This window comes from Euprymna scolopes, chromosome 46 (genome assembly GCF_053919585.1).
Source record: "Euprymna scolopes isolate OS-2025 chromosome 46, ASM5391958v1, whole genome shotgun sequence".
Classification (NCBI taxonomy): domain Eukaryota; kingdom Metazoa; phylum Mollusca; class Cephalopoda; order Sepiida; family Sepiolidae; genus Euprymna; species Euprymna scolopes.
In genome coordinates this window covers 215,276,168-215,297,055 of record NC_136527.1, presented here as the reverse complement: position 1 = coordinate 215,297,055, position 20,888 = coordinate 215,276,168, and the positions used below count along the sequence as shown (strand labels likewise).

Here is a 20,888-nt window from a genome sequence, read left to right as displayed (position 1 = left end):
TGAGATTTTGCTGATTGTCGGGTTTGTCGGGGGGTTTTACGTCAGGTGAGTACAAGGTAGAAGTTTGTCGGAGCATTCACCATTAAAGTATTTGTAAACCAGGCAGAGGATGCAATATTTCGTCGATGGGACAGAGGTTGAAAACTTAGATGACAGTTCAGGACCTATCAGGTTGGCGACTCTCTTTTGAACCCTGTCCAGGAGCGAGAGACAAGCAGCAGATGCACCAGCCCAGATGTGACAACAATACTCCATACATGGGTGAATGGTGGCCTTGTAGAGGTATAGGATACTGTCAGGTGTAAGTAATTTTCTAGCGCAGTAGATAAAGAGTGGGGAAAATTGTTGACAGTAGTTTCAGCCAGACGGGTGTTTCTCGTGAAAGATTGGCGAGGGGGGACGAGAGATTGGAGCTCAGACAAGCACTTGCCATGGAAGTAACGATAAAACAAAGACAGGCTTGCAACGTCTCTTCTGTGGGAGAGAGGCTGCAGGGAAGAGAAAAGGGCATCGTCCACTATACCACGAAGTCTATTTTGTACTCTGTTAACGCAGGATAGGCTGTTTATAGCAGCTCCTGCCCAGATGTGGCAGCAGTTCGTAGTTAAAGGATACTCTAACAACTTCAAAATCTGACCCCCAAGATCGCCATTGACCTCTGTACACTTAGTAATCCTTATCCTCGAGTGGCCTCTGGGCCTTGATAAGTGGTGACTCCTTTGTAAAAAAAAAAAAAAATAAAAAAATAAAAAAAATACCAATGCTTCATCCTCGGTCGATCATTTCCTTCCTGTCTTATTTCATTCTATACCGCCAACTCGGAGTAAGGCCATCTACCTCTGCCTATCCTCCGAAATGACAAGCCCCTCTCTCAATCACCTCTCCTTTTGTTGAGGTGAAATGCACTCAAAATTATGATAACCTTGTCAGGTAATTACTCTCTTTTTTTTTTTTTGTTTTTACAAAGGAGTAACCACTTATCAAGGCCTGTCGGCCACTCGAGAATAAGGGTTAATAAGTGTACGGTAGTCAATGGGACAATATTGTAGTAATCGTTCCTGCTTCCCTAACTGTACCGGCACGCAGAAGTTCAAGTGTAATGCAAACAGACATCTTGCTGCTCAACTCCCTATATTTTAAAATTATATCCCAGATAGTAGTCCCTGCATCAAAGTGGCACAGTGTAATGTTTGGGGTGAAAATGAAAAAAAAAAAATATCGTAGTAATCGTTAAGAGTGGAAGTTTTATAAATTAATTAAGGGAACTGCTCATTAAGAACTTGTTTACATTGGACTTGAAGATGATCAAATTGCAGTCAACTGGAAAGCAGGCAAACGGAACAGAGTTCCACAGGTGTGCAGTTCTAAGAAAGAAACTTTGTTCATGGAATCTACGTTTTGGTTTAAGCACAGATAAAGATTGGGGGAAAATTATTGATAGTGTTTTTAGCTAGAAGAGTGTTTTTCGTGAAAGTTTGGCAAAGGAGAACCATAGATTGGAGCTCGGACGAACACTTGCCATAGAAGTAATGATAAAACAAAGACAGGCTCGCAATGTCTCTTCTGCGGGAGAGAGGTTGCAAGGAAGAGAACCTCCCCCCCACTAGGCTACGAAGTCTATTTTGAACTCTGTCAAGGCAGGATAGGCTGTTTTTAGGAGTTCTTGCCCAGATGTGGCAACAGTACTCCATCCTTGGATGTACTCGACTCTTATACAGGTAAAGAATTGCATCGATTTATCCAGCAACCTTGGCAACAGATTTGATGTAAGTTTTTTTTTTTTTTTTTTTTTTTTTTACACAGTGATCACTACTTATCAAGGCCCGGAAGCCACTCAGGGATAAGGGTTATTGCAAGTACATTACATTAGTGTGGAGATTTGATGAAGTGTTTACTTAAGAGGGCGGTTCATTTTTTTTTTTTTTTTTTTTTTTTTTTTTTTTTTTTTACACAGTGATCATCACTCATCAAGGCCCGGAAGCCACTCAGGGATAAGGGTTATTGCAAGTACATTACGTTAGTGTGGAGATTTGATGAAGTGTTTACTTAAGAGGGCGCTTTTTTTTTTTTTTTTTTTTTTTTTTTTTTTTACACAGTGATCATCACTCATCAAGGCCCGGAAGCCACTCAGGGATAAGGGTTATTGCAAGTACATTACGTTAGTGTGGAGATTTGATGAAGTGTTTAATTAAGAGGGCGGTTCATTTTTTTTTTTTACACAGTGATCATCACTTATCAAGGCCCGGAAGCCACTCAGGGATAAGGGTTATTGCAAGTACATTACGTTAGTGTGGAGATTTGATGAAGTGTTTAATTTCATGAAGTGTTCCATTTCAGACCAGGAATAAAGGTCAAGCCCAGAAACTTGTTAAAACATGGAGCCTCCTCATGCTGAGAGCCATTCATTTCAATTGATGGGGATCAGAACGTTGATGATGTAAAGAGAGAAGCTTGGTTTTAGATGCATTAAAATTAACCAGCCACCGTTTCGGTTCCCCGACAAAAGGAAATGTAAATTCATCCTTGTCCGTTCGTCTGTCCGAACTTTTCTCAATAATTACACTTTTTTTTTTTTTTTTTTTAACACAGTAATCACCACTTATCAAGGCCCGGAAGCCACTCAGGGATAAGGGTTATTGCAAGTACATTACGTTAGTGTGGAAATTTGATGAAGTGTTTACTTAAGGGGGCGGTTCATTAGGAATTTGTTAATGTTGGACTTGAAGACATCCAAGTTGTAGTCCGGAGGGAAGCAGGCAGACGGAACAGAGTTCCACAGGCTTCCAGTTCTAAGAAAGAAACTTTGTTCATGGAATCCACGTTTTGATTTAGGCACAGATATAGAGTGGGGTAAATTTTTCACAGTGAATTCAGCTAGACGGGTGTTTTTCGTGAAAGATTGGCGAGGGGGGACCAGAGATTGGAGCTCAGACGAGAACCTGCCATGAAAATAACGATAAAACAAGAATAGGCTCGCAACGTCTCTTCTGTGGGAGAGAGGTTGCAGGGTAGAGAAAAGGGCATCCCCCACTAAGCCACAAAGTCTATTTTTTACTCTGTCAAGGCAGGATAGGATATTTTTAGCAGCTCCTGCCCAGATATGGCAACAGTATTCCATCCTTGGACGTACTTGGCTTTTATATAGATAGAGAATTGCATCAGTAGTGAGATACTTTTTGGGATTTAAAAATTTTTTGCACAAACATTAAACATGATACGAGTAAAACAGTAACAGAACGTATTTTCTGGGAGAGGGTAAGTTCAGGAAAAGCTGTTATAAATAATAAACTAGACAAAATATTGTTAGAAATTCGCTCATTATATGTTATGGTGACATAAGTTGACATATATTCGGTGTTTTTTTAAATAGTATTTTATCTAGTTTATTATTTATAACACCTTTTCCCAAACTTACCATGTTAAAGAGAGTGTCGGGCGCCATTTTGAATTTTCCAATACATCGGTAAACACTGCATGTTTTTCGAGCTGAATAAACATGTTACATTGAATAAAAACAAAAAAATGTATCCAGTTTGGTAGAAAAGTAACTTATCTTGCCTTTGGTAACATATTTATTTTCATTGTTCTGAATTTTTCAAAGATTTTCAATTTTTTCAAGGTTTTTCAAATTTTTGTTTTTCCAGATACATGTCATACCTCTATGTCACGGCAACATATATTGAGCGAGTTTCTAACAGTATTTTGTCTAGTTTTTTTTATTTTTAACTCCTTTTTCCAAACTTACCGTGTTAAAGAGAGAGCCGGCCGCCATTTTTAATATTCTGATACATTGGTAAACACTATGTTTTTCGAGCTGCATAAACATGTTAAATTAAATAAAAACACTAAAAACTTATCCAGTTAGGTAGAAAAATAACTTATCTTGCCTTTGGTAAAAGAAACATGCTACATTAAATAAAAACACTAAAAACATGTCCAGTTTAGTAAAAAAAAAAAAAAAAAGTAACTTGCCTTTGGTAACATTTATTTGTTATATATTTGTTTTTTAACAACTTTTTCGAATCTGTGTGTACAGTAAAACAAACCCATATATATACAGAGTGATGTGGCTCTCCGTTGTCGGATATATACTCGAGAGTCATTAGTCAATACGACTAAGGGGAAGTAACTCTTTGCATCCTTAGCTAATTATCTCCCCTTGAATAAGAATGTAACATTTTGAAAGCATTGTAAAGTCATTATATAAAATTATTGGGTTTGTATTACTGTACACAAATTCAAAAAAGTTGTCTAAAAACAAATATATAACAAATAAATGTTACCAAACGCAAGATAAGTTACTTTTCTACCTAACTGGATATATTTTTTGTGTTTTTATTCAATGTAACATGTTTATTCAGCTCGAAAAACATACAATGTTTACCGATGTATTGGAAAAAGTTTAAATGGCGCCCGGCTCTCTCTTTAACACAGTAAGTTCGGGAAAAGGTGTTATAAATAAAAAACTAGACAAAATAATGTTAAAAACTCGCTCAATATATGTTACTGTGACATAGGCTGACATATAATCGGTGGGTTTTTAATAGTATTTTGTCTAGTTTTTTTTATTTATAACACCTTTTCCCAAACTTACCGTGTTAAAGCGAGAGTTGGGCGCCATTTTTAAATTTCCAATACATTGGTAAACACTATGTTTTTCGAGCTGAATAAACATGTTACATTGAATAAAAACACGGAAAATATATCCAATTGGGTAGAAAAGTAACTTATCTTGCGTTTGATAACATTTATTTGTTATATATTTGTTTTTTGACAACTTTTTCGAATCTATGTGTACAGTAATACAAACCCAAATTATTTGTTGTATTCATTAAATTTTATTTATAAAATCCGAAATTAAAAAATTAATTATTTCAGAGTTAAAAAACAAAACTTAAATATGCTAATGTCTTTGATCATCGCCGTTTCAGTTATACTAAGTAGAGCTAGGACAACAGCATATTATTTTCATTGTTTTGAACTTTTTCAAAGATTTTCAATTTTTTCAAAATTTTTGTTTTTCCAGGTACATGTCATACATCTATGTCACGGTAACATATATTGAGCGAGTTTCTAACAGTATTTTGTCTAGTTTTTTATTTTTAACTCCTTTTTCCAAACTTACCGTGTCAAAGAGAGAGTCGGCCGCCATTTTTAATTTTCAATACATCGGTAAACATTGTTTTTCGAGCTGAATAAACACGTTACATTAAATAAAAACACTAAAAACATATCCAGTTAGGTAGAAAAGTAACTTATCTTGCCTTTGGTAACATTTATTTGTCATATATTTGTTTTCTGACAACTTTTTCGAATCTATGTGTATAGTAAAACAAACCCCGTTAATAATGTAGAAAGCAAGGTACTTATGTATTTTTGGGAACGTGCTGACATAATAACGTTATTTCGAAAGCCATTCTTAAAATGGGGAGGGTGCTGAAATAATAACGTTCTTATTTAGAAACATGTGGAGGTTGTTTTCACCTAATAACGATATTAAGAAAACTATTCTTAACATGGGGGGTGTTTTGTAAGTATTTTGCACTTTCACCTAATAATTCCATAAATTGAAAATTATTCGGAATAACGTTATTTAGAAAGCCATTCTTAACATAAGGAGAATGTTTTGTAATTATTCTGTACTTTCACCTAACAATTTAATAATTTGACAATTATGCAGAATACGGACCGTGCTGAAATAACGTTATTTAGAAAGCCATTCTTAACATGGCAAGGATGTTTTGTAACTATTCTGTACTTTCACCTAACAATTTAATAAATTGGTAATTGTGCAGAATACGGATCGTGCTGAAATAACATTATTTAGAAAGCCATTCTTAACAGGGGGGGTTGTAATTCTATACTTTCACCTAATAACATTTAGAAAACCATTCTTAACATGGGGAGGGTGTTTTGTAAGGATTTTTGCACTTTCACCTAACAATTCAATAAATTGATAATTATGCAGAATACGGAATAACATTATTTAGAAAACCTTTCTTAACATGGGGAGGATGTTTTGTAATTATTCTGTACTTTCACCTCACAATTTAATAATTTGGTAATTATTCAGAATACGGACCATGCTCAAATAATAACGTTATTATTTAGAAAGCCATTCTTAACATAGGGGGGTGTAATTATTCTATACCTTCACCTAATAACGTTAAGAAAACCGTTCTTAACATGAGGAGGGTGTTTTATGCACTTTCACTTAACAATTGAAAAAAATCGATAATTATGCAGATTACGGAATAACGTTATTTAGAAAGCCATTCTTAACATGGGGAGGGTGTTTTGTAACTATTCTGTACTTTCACCTAACAATTTGATAAATTGGTAATTATGCAGAATACGGACAGTGCTGAAATAATAACAATTTTATAAACAAAAGATAAAATTTGAATTTAAGTCGTCAAAAAAAAAAAAAAAAAAAAAAACAGCTCGCATGAGTAACGAAATTAATTATTTAAATTATTTGTAATTTTGGGTTTGTATTACTGTACAGTACACATAGATTCGAAAAAGTTGTCAAAAAACAAATATATAACAAATAAATATTATCAAAGGCAAGATAACTGGATATGTTTTTTGTGTTTTTATTCAATGTAACATGTTTATTCAGCTCGAAAAACAGTGTTTACCGATGTATTGAAAAATTCAAAATGGCGCCCGACTCTTTTTAACACGGTAAGTTTGGGAAAAGGTGCTATAAATATAAAACTAGACAAAATACTGTTAGAAATTCACTCAATATATGTTACCGTGACATAAGCTGACATATATTCGGTTGTTTTTTAATAGTATTTTGTCTAGTTTATTATTTATAACATCTTTTCCCAAACTTACCGTGTTAAAAAGAGAGTCGGCCGCCATTTTGAATTTTCCAATACATCGGTAAACACTATGTTTTTCGAGCTGAATAAACATGTTACATTGAATAAAAACACTAAAAACATATCCAGTTTGTTTGTTTGGTTGTTATTATTTACGGCATAAAATAACCCTTTTCGGGTTATTTAATGCCGAATCCAAAGATTTTGAAGAAACATTTTTTTAATAGAATATATTTGTTGTTTTCACGTCGGTTTCTATTTAACCCATAGTTGGGACCCTAACAGGTATTACCACTCCGGGTCAGAGTGGACCTGGGAGCAATGGTAATTAAAGGGTGGCTCCACTCCACACTCCCTAAAGCCCACAAGCTGGGGTCTCACCACTGGATATAGTTTAAGGTCATATCCAGGACCCCCATTGAGGGACTTTTACCCTCTGCAGGGGGGCAGTCGGCGTATTCTAATGCCCCACCGACAGGGCCTCCAGTTTGGTAGAAAAGTAACTTATCTTGCCTTTGGTAACATTTATTTGTTATATATTTGTTTTTTGACAACTTTTTCGAATCTGTGTGTACAGTAATACAAACCCGGAATAAAAACGAACCAATTTTTTCGTAATTCATTTTTTGGGTTTGTTTTACTGTACACATAAATTCGAAAAAGTTGTCAAAAAACAAATATATAACAAATAAATATTATCAAAGGCAAGATAAGTTACTTTTCTACCAAACTGGATATATTTTTTTATGTTTTTATTCAATGTAACATGTTTATTCAGCTCGAAAAACATACAGTGTTTACCGATGTATTCGAAAATTCAAAATGGCGGCCGACTCTCTCTTAAACACGGTAAGTTTGGGAAAATATGTTATAAATAATAAACTAGACATAATACTATTTAAAAAACACCGAACATATGTCAACCTATGTCACGGTAATATATATTGAGCGAATTTCTAACAGTATTTTGTCTGGTTTATTATTTATAACATCTTTTCCTGAACTTACCGTGTAAAAGAGAGTGTCGGGCGCCATTTTGAATTTTCCAATACATCGGTAAACATATTATATATTTGTTTTTTTGACAACTTTTTCGAATCAGTAATACAAACCCCATTTTTTTTTTTAAGAAAAGAAAAAAAAAGTTTTACAAACTTCAAACAATAAATAACGACGAATAAGCCATTATTAAATAATAATAATAATAATAAAAAAAAAAAAGGTTTTCTAAGTTTTACTCACTTCTGGGGAAGCCGACACCGGACAGTTTCCGAAGTCCTCCATTCTGGACCCTCCTTCGATACAAGTCAGCATTTACAGGCTCCAATAACTCTGGATTTGTATCCATTTTCGCAGTTCTCTTCCAGAAAGAAATGTCGTCTGAAATGGCAACATTCACTGTGACGACCGGAAGTCGACAACAACGACACCTAGCGTGAGAGGATGGAACTAAATAGCATTAAAGGGGAGGTAACTCCAGAAAAAAAAAGTGCTTTGGGGGGGGGGGTAATTCGCGTTCACTCCAAACAATGCTTACTTGGCCTTTTTGGCCAAGATCAAAGTGTAGTATCTGTTCTTCAGATGCGGCACTTCCATTTCTCGTTCTCTTTCAGTGGAGGAGAAGTCCTTCACGACTGAGACAATTTTTATTTTTGTACCTTTTCTCCACGTTAAAAAACGACCCTGGTGTCTAACTCTGTCCCCTGGGGAGGAGGCATTGAAACGTAAGACTTTTGCATTTACACGGATGGCGCCATTTGTTTGTGCGATTGTCGCCAGGCGGCGCTTCTTCTTCTCTACATTCAAATTGTTTATTGATTTAAAAATTAAAACTATTTAAGTAAGCATTTAAATGTGCTGATTCCGGACTTTTGTCCATTTTCACAATTTTTTATTTATTTATTTTTTACTTATTTTTTTTTTAGAAATGTCAACATTCTCCATAAACAACGGAAGTCGACAACAACGACACCTAGCGTAAGAAAATGGAACTAAATCGGATTAAAAGGGAGGTAACCCCGAAAAACAAATAATAATAATAATAATAATAATAATAATAATAATAATAATAATAATAATAATAATAATAATAATAATAATAATATAAATAATAATAATAATAATAATAATAATAATAATAATAATAATAATAATAATAATATTAGTAGTAGTAGTAGTGGTGGTGGTGGTGGTGGTGGTGGTGGTGGTGGTGGTGATGATGATGATGATGATGCACACCCGTTTTTTTTATTATTGTTTAATCGTGTTCACTCCAAACAATCCCACTTGAAACGTAAGAGGCTGCATTACACGGACAACGCCATTTTTTCGTGCGTTTCACGTTTCACTAAACTGCCGCCAGGTGTCGCTTCTTTTCTTTCTTTAAATTGTTTATTAATTTAAAAATTAAAACTATACAAGTCAGCATTTACAAAAATTTCAATAATTCCGAACTTGTGTCCATTTGCGCAATTTTTTTTTTTTTCAGAAAGAATTCTTAGAATTACATGAAATGGCAACAGTCGCCACAAACAAGCGACACCTAGCGTGAGAAAAAAATGGAACTAAATCGGATTCAAGGGGAGGTAATTCTGAAAAAATAATGCCCACTTTTTGAAACGAAACGTGGTGGACGTTGTCGAGAGTGCCCCCCCTTCTAAATTCCACTTTTTAAAAAATTTTTTTTTTTTTACGTTTTCCTTGTTAATATCATCGATTACAGGGTACTAGTGCAGTTATTGATCCCTGCTGAAATAATAACGTAATAATTTAAAAAGCCATTCTTAACATGGGGAGGGAAGGGTGTTTTGTACGTATTCTATACTTTAACCTTACAATTGAATAAAAAAGAAAACGGGGTTGTATTACTGTACACATAAATTCGAAAAAGTTGTCAAAAAACAAATATATAACAAATAAATGTTATCAAAGGCAAGATAAGTTACTTTTCTACCAAACTGGATATATTTTTCGTGTTTTTATTCAATGTAACATGTCTCGAAAAGCATACAGTGTTTACCGATGTATTGGAACATTCAAGATGGCGTCTGATTCTCTCTTTAACACGGTAAGTTTGGGAAAAGATGTTATAAATAAAAAACCGGATAAAATACTGTTAAAAACTCGCTCAATATATGTTACCGTGACATAGGTTGACATATATTCGGCAGGTTTTTAATAGTATTTTGTATAGTTTTTTATTTATAACACCTTTTTCCAAACTTACGGTGTTAAAGAGGGTGTGAGACGCCATCTTTAATTTTCCAATACATCGGTAAACACTGTATGTTTTTCGAGCTGAATAAACATGTTACATTGAATAAAAACACTGAAAACATATCCAGTTAGGTAGAAAAGTAACTTATCTTGCCTTTGATAACATTTATTTGTTATATATTTGTTTTTTGACAACTTTTTTGAATCTATGTGTAAAGTAATACAAACCCAAAAAAACATATCATAAAGCTTTAATTAAACGTGCAAATACAATTTAAAAAATAGCGCGGATCAGTAAGTGCACCGATTACAGACTTAATTTTCAGATTATTAAAAAAAAAATTGAAAAAATATTTTTCCATAACTTTTCCCGTCGGGGTTCAGTTTTTAATTATAACGTTGTACTAAATTGAACATGAAATTTGTGACCACAATATAAAAAAAAAAGCATGCCAACTCTCTCTAATGTTTTTTTTTTTATTGCATTTTCACTCCAAACAAGGCACATTGCCACTTTGGTGTAGGGGGCTATTATAAGGCGCAACAACTACTGGGGTACTATGTAGGGATTTGAGCAGCAAGATGTCGGTTCACGTTGCACTTGAACTTCTGCATGTCAGTACAGTTAGGGAAGCAGGGACCTGGAATGGAATTCCAAAGTCCAGCGGTTCTGGGGAAGAAACTACTGGAGTAGAAGGCTCTCTTACATCGAGGGATCTCTACTGTGAAGGGGTGGGATTTAGCTGCTTGTCGGGTTTGTCAGGGATATTTACGTTGAGGGGGCACAACTGCTGGCAGTTCGTCAGAGTATCCACCATTAAAATACTTGTAGAACAGGCAAAATGATGCAACATTTCGTCGATGGGACAGAGAGCTGTTTCATGTTTTTATTTCAGGGTCACGTTTGGGCAGCAAGATGTCGGCTCATGTTACACTTGAACTTCTGCATGTCAGCGCAGTTAGGGAAGCAGGAATCTGGAATGGAATTCCAGAGTCTAGCGGTTCTGGCGAAGAAACTACTGGAGTAGAAAGATCTTTTACATCTAGGGATCTCTACTGTGTGGGGGTGGGATTTAGCTGTCTGTTGGGTTTGTCGAGGGTGTCTACGTCGTGGGGGCACAAGTGTCTGCAGTTTGTCAGAGCATTCACCATTAAAATACTTGTGGAACAGGCAGAGGGATTCAACATTACGTCGATGGGACAGAGGCTGAAGCTTAGATGCCAGTTCAGGGCCTATCAGATAATGTGACCGGAAGGTAAGAGTTAGAACTTAAGTTAAAAAAAAGGAAGATTTCTTTATCCCCCCCTCCTCCCTCTCTCTTTCTCTCTCTCTCTCTCTCTCTCTCTCATATGTATGTATATATGTATGTATGTATGTATATATGTATGTATGTATGTATGTATGTATGTATGTATGTCTTGGTGAAGGCAACCTTTCTAGGAGAAGCAAATCTCTGATTTAAAAAACCATAAAGCGAAAGACCAGTACCCGCATTAAGCTGGTCTGCAGTTTAATTTGTTGCTGGCTATCTTGCTCTTGCTTGTTGCTGGATCTCAATATTTTGAACCGAGAGAGAGACTTAGCTGTCGTACAAAGATAAGACTCTGTAACATCATATTTGTATAGATACTCCCTCAGACATTTGGGCTCATGGATTTTAAATGTCTGAGGGAGTGGCACTCATCTGACAAGACGTTGCAATCATCATGTATGTATGTATGTATGTGTCAGGTCATGTCATATGCTACTGGTACCATGTAACCCAGTACTACCTGCCTTATGGTCGAGTCACCGGCGACTAAACTGGTTCCCCCACCAGACTTGTTTGGTGAGGAGGGTGGCTAGTCTCCCTGAAGGATTAAAAACAAGATTTACCAAAGGCAGTGAAACTTTTAAAGTCTCAGTGCATCTATTACGTTGGTAGCTATGGAAAAAGTGATTTCTGTGCACGATGGCAGCAGCACATTCAGGGGAGAACCATGGCTGGCTGTTAGGTTTTTGTTGGAATTTTTCAGATGGTATGAATCGATCTATGCCAAAAATTAACCATTTGGTCAGGTCTGATACTATGGAGGACACATCCTTTTTAAACATGGAGTGCAGAGGTAAATCAGATATGAATGTACGGAAACTATCCCAGTCAGCCATAGAGTATCGGTATACAGTACGGTGGAGGGGTACGTCTGGGGGCTTCTTACATTTCGTTTTTATCTTAACTGATACGACGGAGTGGTCGGAGGATCCTAGAGGAGAAAGAACAGAACATCAAATGGATGTAAAAAATGCTTATTTAAATGCTCCAATTGACTGTGAAATCTACATTTACCCTCCAGAGGGATTTAAAATGAAAAATAAAAATAAAAATAAAAATTGGGTGTGGAAATTAAATAAATCGTTATATGGACTAAAACAAAGTGCACACAATTGGAATTTAACACTCCATAATTATTTAATAGAACAGGAATTCAAACAATGTCCCGTAGACGCATGCATGTATACCAAATATGTAGGTAATAAATTGTTGATTTTGGTTTTTTGGGTTGACGATATATTACTCGCCTCAAACTGTGACAACACTTTAAAAGATGTTAAAAATGAATTAAATAAAAAATTTAAAATGGCGGATCTTGGACGACTGTCATGGTTCCTCGGTATAAAATTTACCTGTGAAAATGAAACTATAACTATGAACCAATCACGATACATTGAAAAAATTCTGCTCCAGTTCGGAATGCAATATTGTAAGCCGCGTTCAACTCCCGTCAAAATGGACATAAATAAAAATATAGGGACCAAAACAAAATTCATAGATAACCGAATATACAGGGAAATGGTAGGAAGCCTCATCTACTTGATGACCACAACAAGGCCTGACATATGTTACACTGTAACAAAGCTATCTCAAAACTTATCGAAACCGACAATTAAAGACCTTAATCGTGCAAAACAAATCCTTCGTTACCTAAAAGGAACCAAGGAACAATCTTTAAGATTTAAAAAGTCTACATATCCTCTAAATTTAGAAGGCTTTTCGGATTCAGATTGAGTTAACTCTGAGGATAGAAAGAGTATAGCGGGGTATTGTTTTAGACTGTCAAAGACTGAACCTATGATCTCTTGGAAAACTAAAAAGCAACAAATTGTTGCCCTTTCTACTTGTGAAGCAGAATATGTGTCTCTTACTCATTCCGCGCGGGAGACAATTTTTCTGAACACCCTTATAAAATCTATTTGAAAATCAGATCTAAGTAAAAAACCTATAGTAATTCATTGTGACAATCAGAGCAGTATCTTATTAGCAAATAATTCTATGATTCATCAAAAGTCGAAGCATATTGATATCAAATATCATTTTATAAGGGATGAAATAAGAAAAAATCTATTACTCTTACTTATGTGACGTCTGAAAATAATATAGCCGACATTTTCACTAAAGCTATAAAAAGAATAAAATTAAGACATTTTATAACCGAACTTTTTAAAATCTAATTATGAATAAATCTCTTTTCAGAAACCCAAAAGGAGAAGCATGAACAGTCAATATCACACCAAAAAAAAAAAAATTGTAAATTGTCCCGGGCACAACATTAAATTGCGACCATTTCTACCTTACTAACCAAATTAACCAATTAATACCTAACATAATGTTTCCATTTTTTTTTTTTTTTTTTTTTTTTTTTTTACATAGGCATCACCACATTATCAAGGCCCAGAGGCCACTCAAGGATAAGGGTTAAAGAGTGTACAGTAGAAATTGGACAATATATTAATCATTAGTAATGAAAATTTGGTAAATTTGATAACTTATATGGAACGGCTCATCAAGAACTTATTTACTTTAGACTTGAACACAACCATATTGTAGTCAGCCGGAAAGCAGGAAAATGGAAGACAATTCCACAGGCGTGTAGTTCTAAGAAAGAAGCTTTGTTCATGGAATCTACGTTTAGGTTTAGGCACAGATAAAGAGTGGGGGAAATTATTGATAGTGTTTACAGCTAGACGAGTGTTTCTTGTGAAAGTTTGGCGAGGGGGGACCATAGATTGAAGCTCAGTCGAACACTTTCCATGAAAATAACGATACATCAGAGACAAACTCGCAACATCTCTTCTGTGAGATAGAGGTTGCAAGGAGGAGAAAAGGACATCTCCTACGAGGCTACGAAGTCTATTTTGAACTCTATCAAGGCAGGACAAGTCCTTTCTAGCAGCTCCTGCCCAGATGTGGCAACAGTATTCCATCCTTGGACGTACCTGGCTCTTATATAGATAGAGAATAGCATCAGCAGTGAGATATTTACCGGATCGATAGAAAGATCCCACCATTTTTCCAGCGGCCTTGGCAACAGATTTGATGTACGTGTTCCATTTAAGATCAGGAGTAATGGTCAAGCCCAGAAGCTTGTCAAAACTTGAGGCCTCCTGAAGACGAGAGCCATTCATTTCAATTGATGCCAAATGTGGATTAGAATGTTGATGATGTAAAGAGAGAAGCTTGGTTTTAGATGCATTAAAAGTAACCAGCCACTCCTTTCCCCATTGTACAACGTGCTCAAGATCAGAGGAGAGAGAATTGGAGAGAACTTGGTCGTTTACTGTCTTAGATGTGCTACCATAAATGGTAGTGTCGTCAGCATAAATGTCTACAAATGATGTAAGGATGTGATTTGGAAGATCATTAATGTAGATCAGGAAAAGAGTTGGGCCCAGGATGGACCCCTGAGGGACACCGGCATTAATACTGTGAGCTTCTGATTTTTGCCCCTCAACTACTACTCTTATGAACCTATCAGAAAGAAATGATTTAATAATTGGGAAGACATTTCCAGCTATACCATAGCTAGCAATCTTATGAAGTAAACCTTTATGCCATACCCTATCAAAGGCTTTAGATATGTCAAGAGCAATTGCCCTAGAAAGATTGCCACCGTCGAGAGATTTGCTAATCCTATGCGATATAACTGTAAGCACATCTGCTGTAGATCTAGCAGAACGGAAACCATATTGAGTGTCACTAAAAAGGTTATTTTTGTTGAGATGGTTGATTACTTCTGTATTTAACACAGATTCTAGCAACTTACTCATGACGCACAGGAGATTTATTGGCCTGTACTGAGAGGGGGATGAGCGATCACCTGAATTCTTAAATACAGGGCATACTGATGAGATTTTCCAGGGAAAAAAAAGCCACTTGTTAAAACCGTTTTGTAAACTTCCTTTTTGTCAAATAGTTCTTTTTGTATCTCTTTTTTTTTTTGGCAAACATTTGTTAAAACAAAACAAAAATGTATATTTGTGAATTTTTGTGCATATGTTTATATGTATTTGAAAAATATTCTATTTGTATGTTTATATATATTTGAAAAGTGTTTATTTTTATATGTATCCAAAAAAAAAAAAATGGCTTCTTTTTGCACACATTATACCAATATATTAATTCTTTTTGATCGATGAGAATAAAGACAAATTCCCCCAAAACCAGGAGAAAAAAAAAAAAAACAATTATTTTATTGGTTTATTTTTCTTTGTTCATTTATTTTTTTTTAAATTTATTTTTCTTTCCTTTTCTCAAGTGAAACCAAAATTGAATCCGAAAGGATTTTTCCATTATATCAAAAAAGGAGGTGTGTAACTTAACTAGACTCTTTCACCAAAATACCAGAATGTCGGTGGAGCATTAGAATACGCCGACTGCCCCCCTGCAGAGGGTAAAAGTCCCTCAATGGCGTCCTGGATATTATGGTATTATTACCATACATTAACATGGGTACTAATTAGAGGTCACCATTTCGGTAGGCTCTCACTTCGGGACGCCTCCGATAACAGGGAGAACTGGAGCGCTGAAATAGAAAGAAATACTTGTAAAAGAAGACATTGTCTTCTTATAAAAATGAGGACGTGTAACGCGACTTTGTTATGAATTCATGAGGTTTTATATATCTAATATATATGTGTGTTTTCCGAAACTCGGGTTACAAAGAAAAACAGTGCATTTTGTAAAGTCTGTATTAATGTTCAATGCTCCTCTTGGTTACCTAACGGGAGCTGAAGAGTGAGGCGTGTGTTCTGTCTCTAGTCGCCGTGGAAGTAAGGAAGTAAACCGTTCTCGCTTTTCATTGGCTGGAACCTCTGATGACGTATAAGAAGAAAGGAAGGAAAAGAGAAAAGAGTAGGGAGAAAAAGAGAACTAAGGTGAGAATACAGCCTAGTCTCGTAGTAGTAGCAGCTCGCTACAATATGACCTTAAACTATATCCAGTGGTGAGGCCCCAGCTTGTGGGCTTTGGGGAGTGTGGAGCCACCCTTTAATTACCATTGCTCCCAGGTCCACTCTGACCCGAAGTGGTAGTACCTGTTAGGGTCCCAACTATGGGTTAAATAGAAACCGACGTGAAAACAACAAATATATTCTATTAAAAATATTTTTCTTCAAAATCTTTGGATTCGGCATTAAATAACCCAAAAAGGGTTGATATGCCGTAAAACAAAAACAACCAACCAGAATAACTCTCTGTGGACATCCTACTTTAAAACCCGAAAATTACAAATATATATACATGATGTGGGGGGTTGGGGATAAAAATCTTATTTACAATAATCGAATGAGAAATTTATAATGAAAATTAATTGTGGCAGGTAGAAAGTTTTTGTCAGTTGAAAACTGACTTTTATTGAAAACACCACAAAAATAGCCAAAACAGTCTATCCGTCACCTAATGGGGCCAGGAGTGGGGATTATCAAGCCAAAAAGTGGGGGAAAAAAACAAAAAAAAACGGGGGGGGGCGATGGGACCAGGGCAAACTAAAAGGGGGAATGGGACAATGACAATGTGCATACTCTAGGTAAGCTTACGCGAGCCTTTCCTAGTCTCACACAAAAACATGCGTTCACATTTCAAGCTATATTACTTGTCATATACATACGCGCACACAAACATACGCGCCCACTTCCACACACGTACCTATATTCACGTTCGCGTACATACACTCACATTCACGTGTATATACACACACACTAATGTACACACATGTACTCACATACACGCACGCATGGACAACGTCACTTCCGCTTTCAAAGGAAATACACACATGCGCAAAAGACCAGTGGAAAACAAGTATAAAAGAAGGAGCAACAAGCGGCTTCTTCCTTTTAGGACCAGCTTTTGAGCTGGTCGGTCTACGGACCGACCGCGCGTACCTCACGCCATTTACTACTATGTGGGACAAAAAGCTAACAGACCATACGTACACATTCTCACTCTTTCTTTCTCTATCTACTACTGGTCCCTGAGAACGCCTCCGCATAGCTGACTGCTAACTGACATAAAAATTCTATCCTTTTCTTTGTCTACACAATGGACTGACATTTCTCGTTCTATCACATTACTCACTTCTTTTCCCATGCACGAACAAACGATAGTGACCTGAATTTGAGATGAACACACATTTCCTTTTCTTTCTACAACACCAGTCCCGCAACGAACGATGGTTACACCCGCGCGGACATGAACACATGTTATATCTAAAACATTCATTCTTTCAACAGTAAATAAACGACACGTTTATCTTATCCATTAATTGAGTTTTTGTTTCCTTCAATTCCATTCGTTTCATTATTTTTCTTGTAGCGAGTTAGGGTATTATTATGTTGTAAATAAAGCGTTTGCTTTAAAGTAAACACAAATACCTCACGGCATTTACTACTATGTGGGGCAAAAAGGCCAACAGACAGTATGTACACTCTTTCTCTCTCTATCTACTACTGGTCCCTGAGAACTTCGCGTAACTGACTGCTAACTGATGTCAACCCTCTATCCTTTTCTTTGTCTACACGCTGGACTATCGTTCCCATTTCCACTATATTACTCACCTCTCTTCCCATGCACGAACAAACGATAGTGACCCGAACGTGAGATGGAAACACATTTCCTTTTTCCTTCTATACTACCAATCCCGCAACAAACGATGGTTACACCCACGCGGACATGAACACATGTTATATCTAAAACATTCATTCTTTCAACAGTAAATAAATGACACGTTTATCTTATCCATCAATTGAGTTTTTGTTTCCTTCATTCCATTCGTTTCATTATTTTCTTTTGTAACGGGATTAGGATTTATATGTCATAGTCCCCTACAAACTAAAAAAACGAACAAAAATGCCTAACTAACCTATTCTATGTGGTCCGATGCATGTCTAAGTTTGTTCAGGTTACCCAAAATCCTCAAAACCTAAGTAAACTCAAAAAAGGAACTCAAGTAATATGGTTAAGCTTAAACATTGAAAAGTAAAGGGCAATGTATTCTAGGAAAACATATAATAAATTTATTACTTAAAATATTACAGTATTAAGAATTGATTATATAATTGAATTTTAACAAATGTTAATGCCACAATATTTTAAGTTAGAAACTAATAATATTTTTAATAGAATATCTTGTCCTTTTCTTTTCCAATTAAAGCAATTAGTCCTTTCTTGGCCTTCGGGACAAGATCAAAGTGTAGTATCTGTTCCGGCAGATACTGCAAGCTATGACTAGCAAAGACCAGATGTGGGGGCAACCCCACATGTCTGACCTTTAACCAGCTCCCATTTCCCACCTCTCGGGAGCTGGTCCCCTTTTCCCCTTCCCCCTCCCTTCACTCCTCACATTAAAAATCGGCCTTGTGCCTAATTTGCTCGGTGGGGGAGCAAATAAATACCATCTTGTCCTTTTCTTTTCCAATTAAAGCAATTAGTCCTTTCTTGGCCTTCAGGACAAGATCAAAGTGTAGTATCTGTTCCGGCAGATGCTGCACTTGAGATGGCTTGTACCAGTCAATGGAGGGGAAGCCCTCTATACTGGGACAATTATTATTTTTGGTAACCAGAGTGACCCCTTTTAGGGGAGCTGGTTTTTACCTCACATTAAAAACGGCCTTGTGCCTAATTTGCTCAGTGGGGGAGCAAATAAATACCATCTGTTCCGGCAGATACTGCAAGCTATGACTAGCTATGACTAGCAAAGACCAGATGTGGGGGCAACCCCACATGTCTGACCTTTAACCAGCTCCCATTTCCCACCTCTCGGGAGCTGGTCTCCTTTTCCCCCTTCCCCTTCCCTTCACTCCTCACATTAAAAATCGGCCTTGTGCCTAATTTGCTCGGTGGGGGAGCAAATAAATACCATCAAAGTGTAGTATCTGTTCTTCAGATGCTGCACTTCTATTTCTTGTTCTCTTTCGGTGGAGGAGAAATCCTTTACAACTGAGACAATTTTTATTTTTGTACCTTTTCTCCACGTTAAAAAACGACCCTGGTGTCTAACTCTGTCCCGTGGGGAGGCATAGTAAATAGGTACAATGATTAAGCTTAATCATAGTACGTTATTATATTATTATGTATATTTTTAACAGTGGGGTGGGGGATATTAAATCAGTCCCGAAAATGGGTGAAACCGTTTACGCATTACACATTACTTTATTTAATGTATATTTTTAACATTGGGGTGGGAAATATGAAGTCGGTTCCGGAAATGGCTGCAACCATTTACGTTTTGGACATTACTTTATTTAATGCATATTTTTAACAGTAGGATGGGAAATAAGTCGGTCCAGCTGAAAAAGTTTACGATTTATACATTACTTTATTTCATGTATATTTTCAACAGTGGGTTGGGATATAAAGTCAGTCCCGGAAATGGCTGAAACATTTTACTAATTAGTCATTACATTATTTCATGTATATTTTTGGAGTGGATTTGGGATATAAAGTCAGTCCCGGAAATGGCTGAAACAGTTTACTATTTAGACATTGCATTATTTCATGTATATTTTTAGCAGTGCGTTGGGGATATAAAGTCAGTCCCGGAAATGGCTGAAACAGTTTACGATTAAAAATTACTTTATTTAATGTATATCTTCAACAGTGGGGTGGCGGACATGAAGTCAGTCCTAGGATTGAATGAGATGTGCAAATATCAGAAAGCGTCGCCCAGTATTGAATGAGATAGGTGGAAAACATATAGTAGCAAAATACCCAGCGTCGCCCGGGATCTAATGAGATTGGTGAACGATATATATTAGCAGAATTTAATTAAGCTTAATCATATTACGCATTTTTCTATTTTACTTGATGCTTTGTTTGATTTCAGTCTTATTTTTTTACCCGATAAACACACATGTAATCACAATGTGCGGCACTCGTCTGCTTTCAAGAAATTTTCCTACTTATTTCCCCTTCGTGCTTTCATTAATGAGTAAGCAGTAGCAGTCGATGATTTTCGACAGGGGGGGGGTCAACAACGCATGCGTCAGATGACGTCATGACGTCGTGACCTGATTTACTTTAAATAGTTGAAAAACCGAACAAATTTTATATACGTCGCTTTAGATCAGGTAGTTAAGGCCTTGGTTCATTATCTAAATGTTTTGGGTTCGAATCGTGGCGTGAGATAGTTTTTTTTTTTTCGATTTTTTAAATTTAAATATTGAATCCTGTATTATTTAAGCCATTTTTCACGTTTTTTTTTGTTTTTTTTTTACTTCACTTATTCTTAGCGACACCCAAAAACACCCGGGTACCCACCGATTTTTTAAATTTTAATATCAAAACTGGCTTATTTAAGCCATTTTTCACGTGTTCGTTTTCTGTTTTCATCGTTCGTTTGCCTTAGTTTTTTTGTGTTTTTTTTTTGATGTTTTGATTATGAAAGCCAGCCATAAAAACGTAGCTCACCTACTTATATTTTTTTACGATTTCGAACACCAGAAAATCAATCATAGCTTTCGTTTTACTGAAGAAAAAATGAATTTTTTTTTAACAATATAGCTGAGAAGGTAATCTATAAACT

The 20,888-nt window shown here is 36.1% G+C and overlaps 2 protein-coding genes across 2 annotated transcripts in view; one reads left to right on the top strand and one right to left on the bottom strand.

Annotated features, from left to right (window-relative positions):
* The window catches only part of LOC145271059 (transmembrane protein 128-like), a 34,055-nt gene extending 25,450 nt beyond the window's left edge, over window positions 1-8,605 (bottom strand). Inside the window, exon 1 of the mRNA XM_080126605.1 lies at window positions 8,079-8,605. Coding sequence (XP_079982731.1) covers window positions 8,079-8,184 — 106 coding nt within the window. The 5' untranslated portion in view covers window positions 8,185-8,605. The remainder of the gene's footprint in view (window positions 1-8,078) is intronic.
* LOC145270359 (uncharacterized) overlaps window positions 1-20,888 on the top strand; it is a 121,295-nt gene that overhangs the window by 61,053 nt on the left and 39,354 nt on the right. The gene's annotated exons all lie outside the window — the stretch shown is intronic.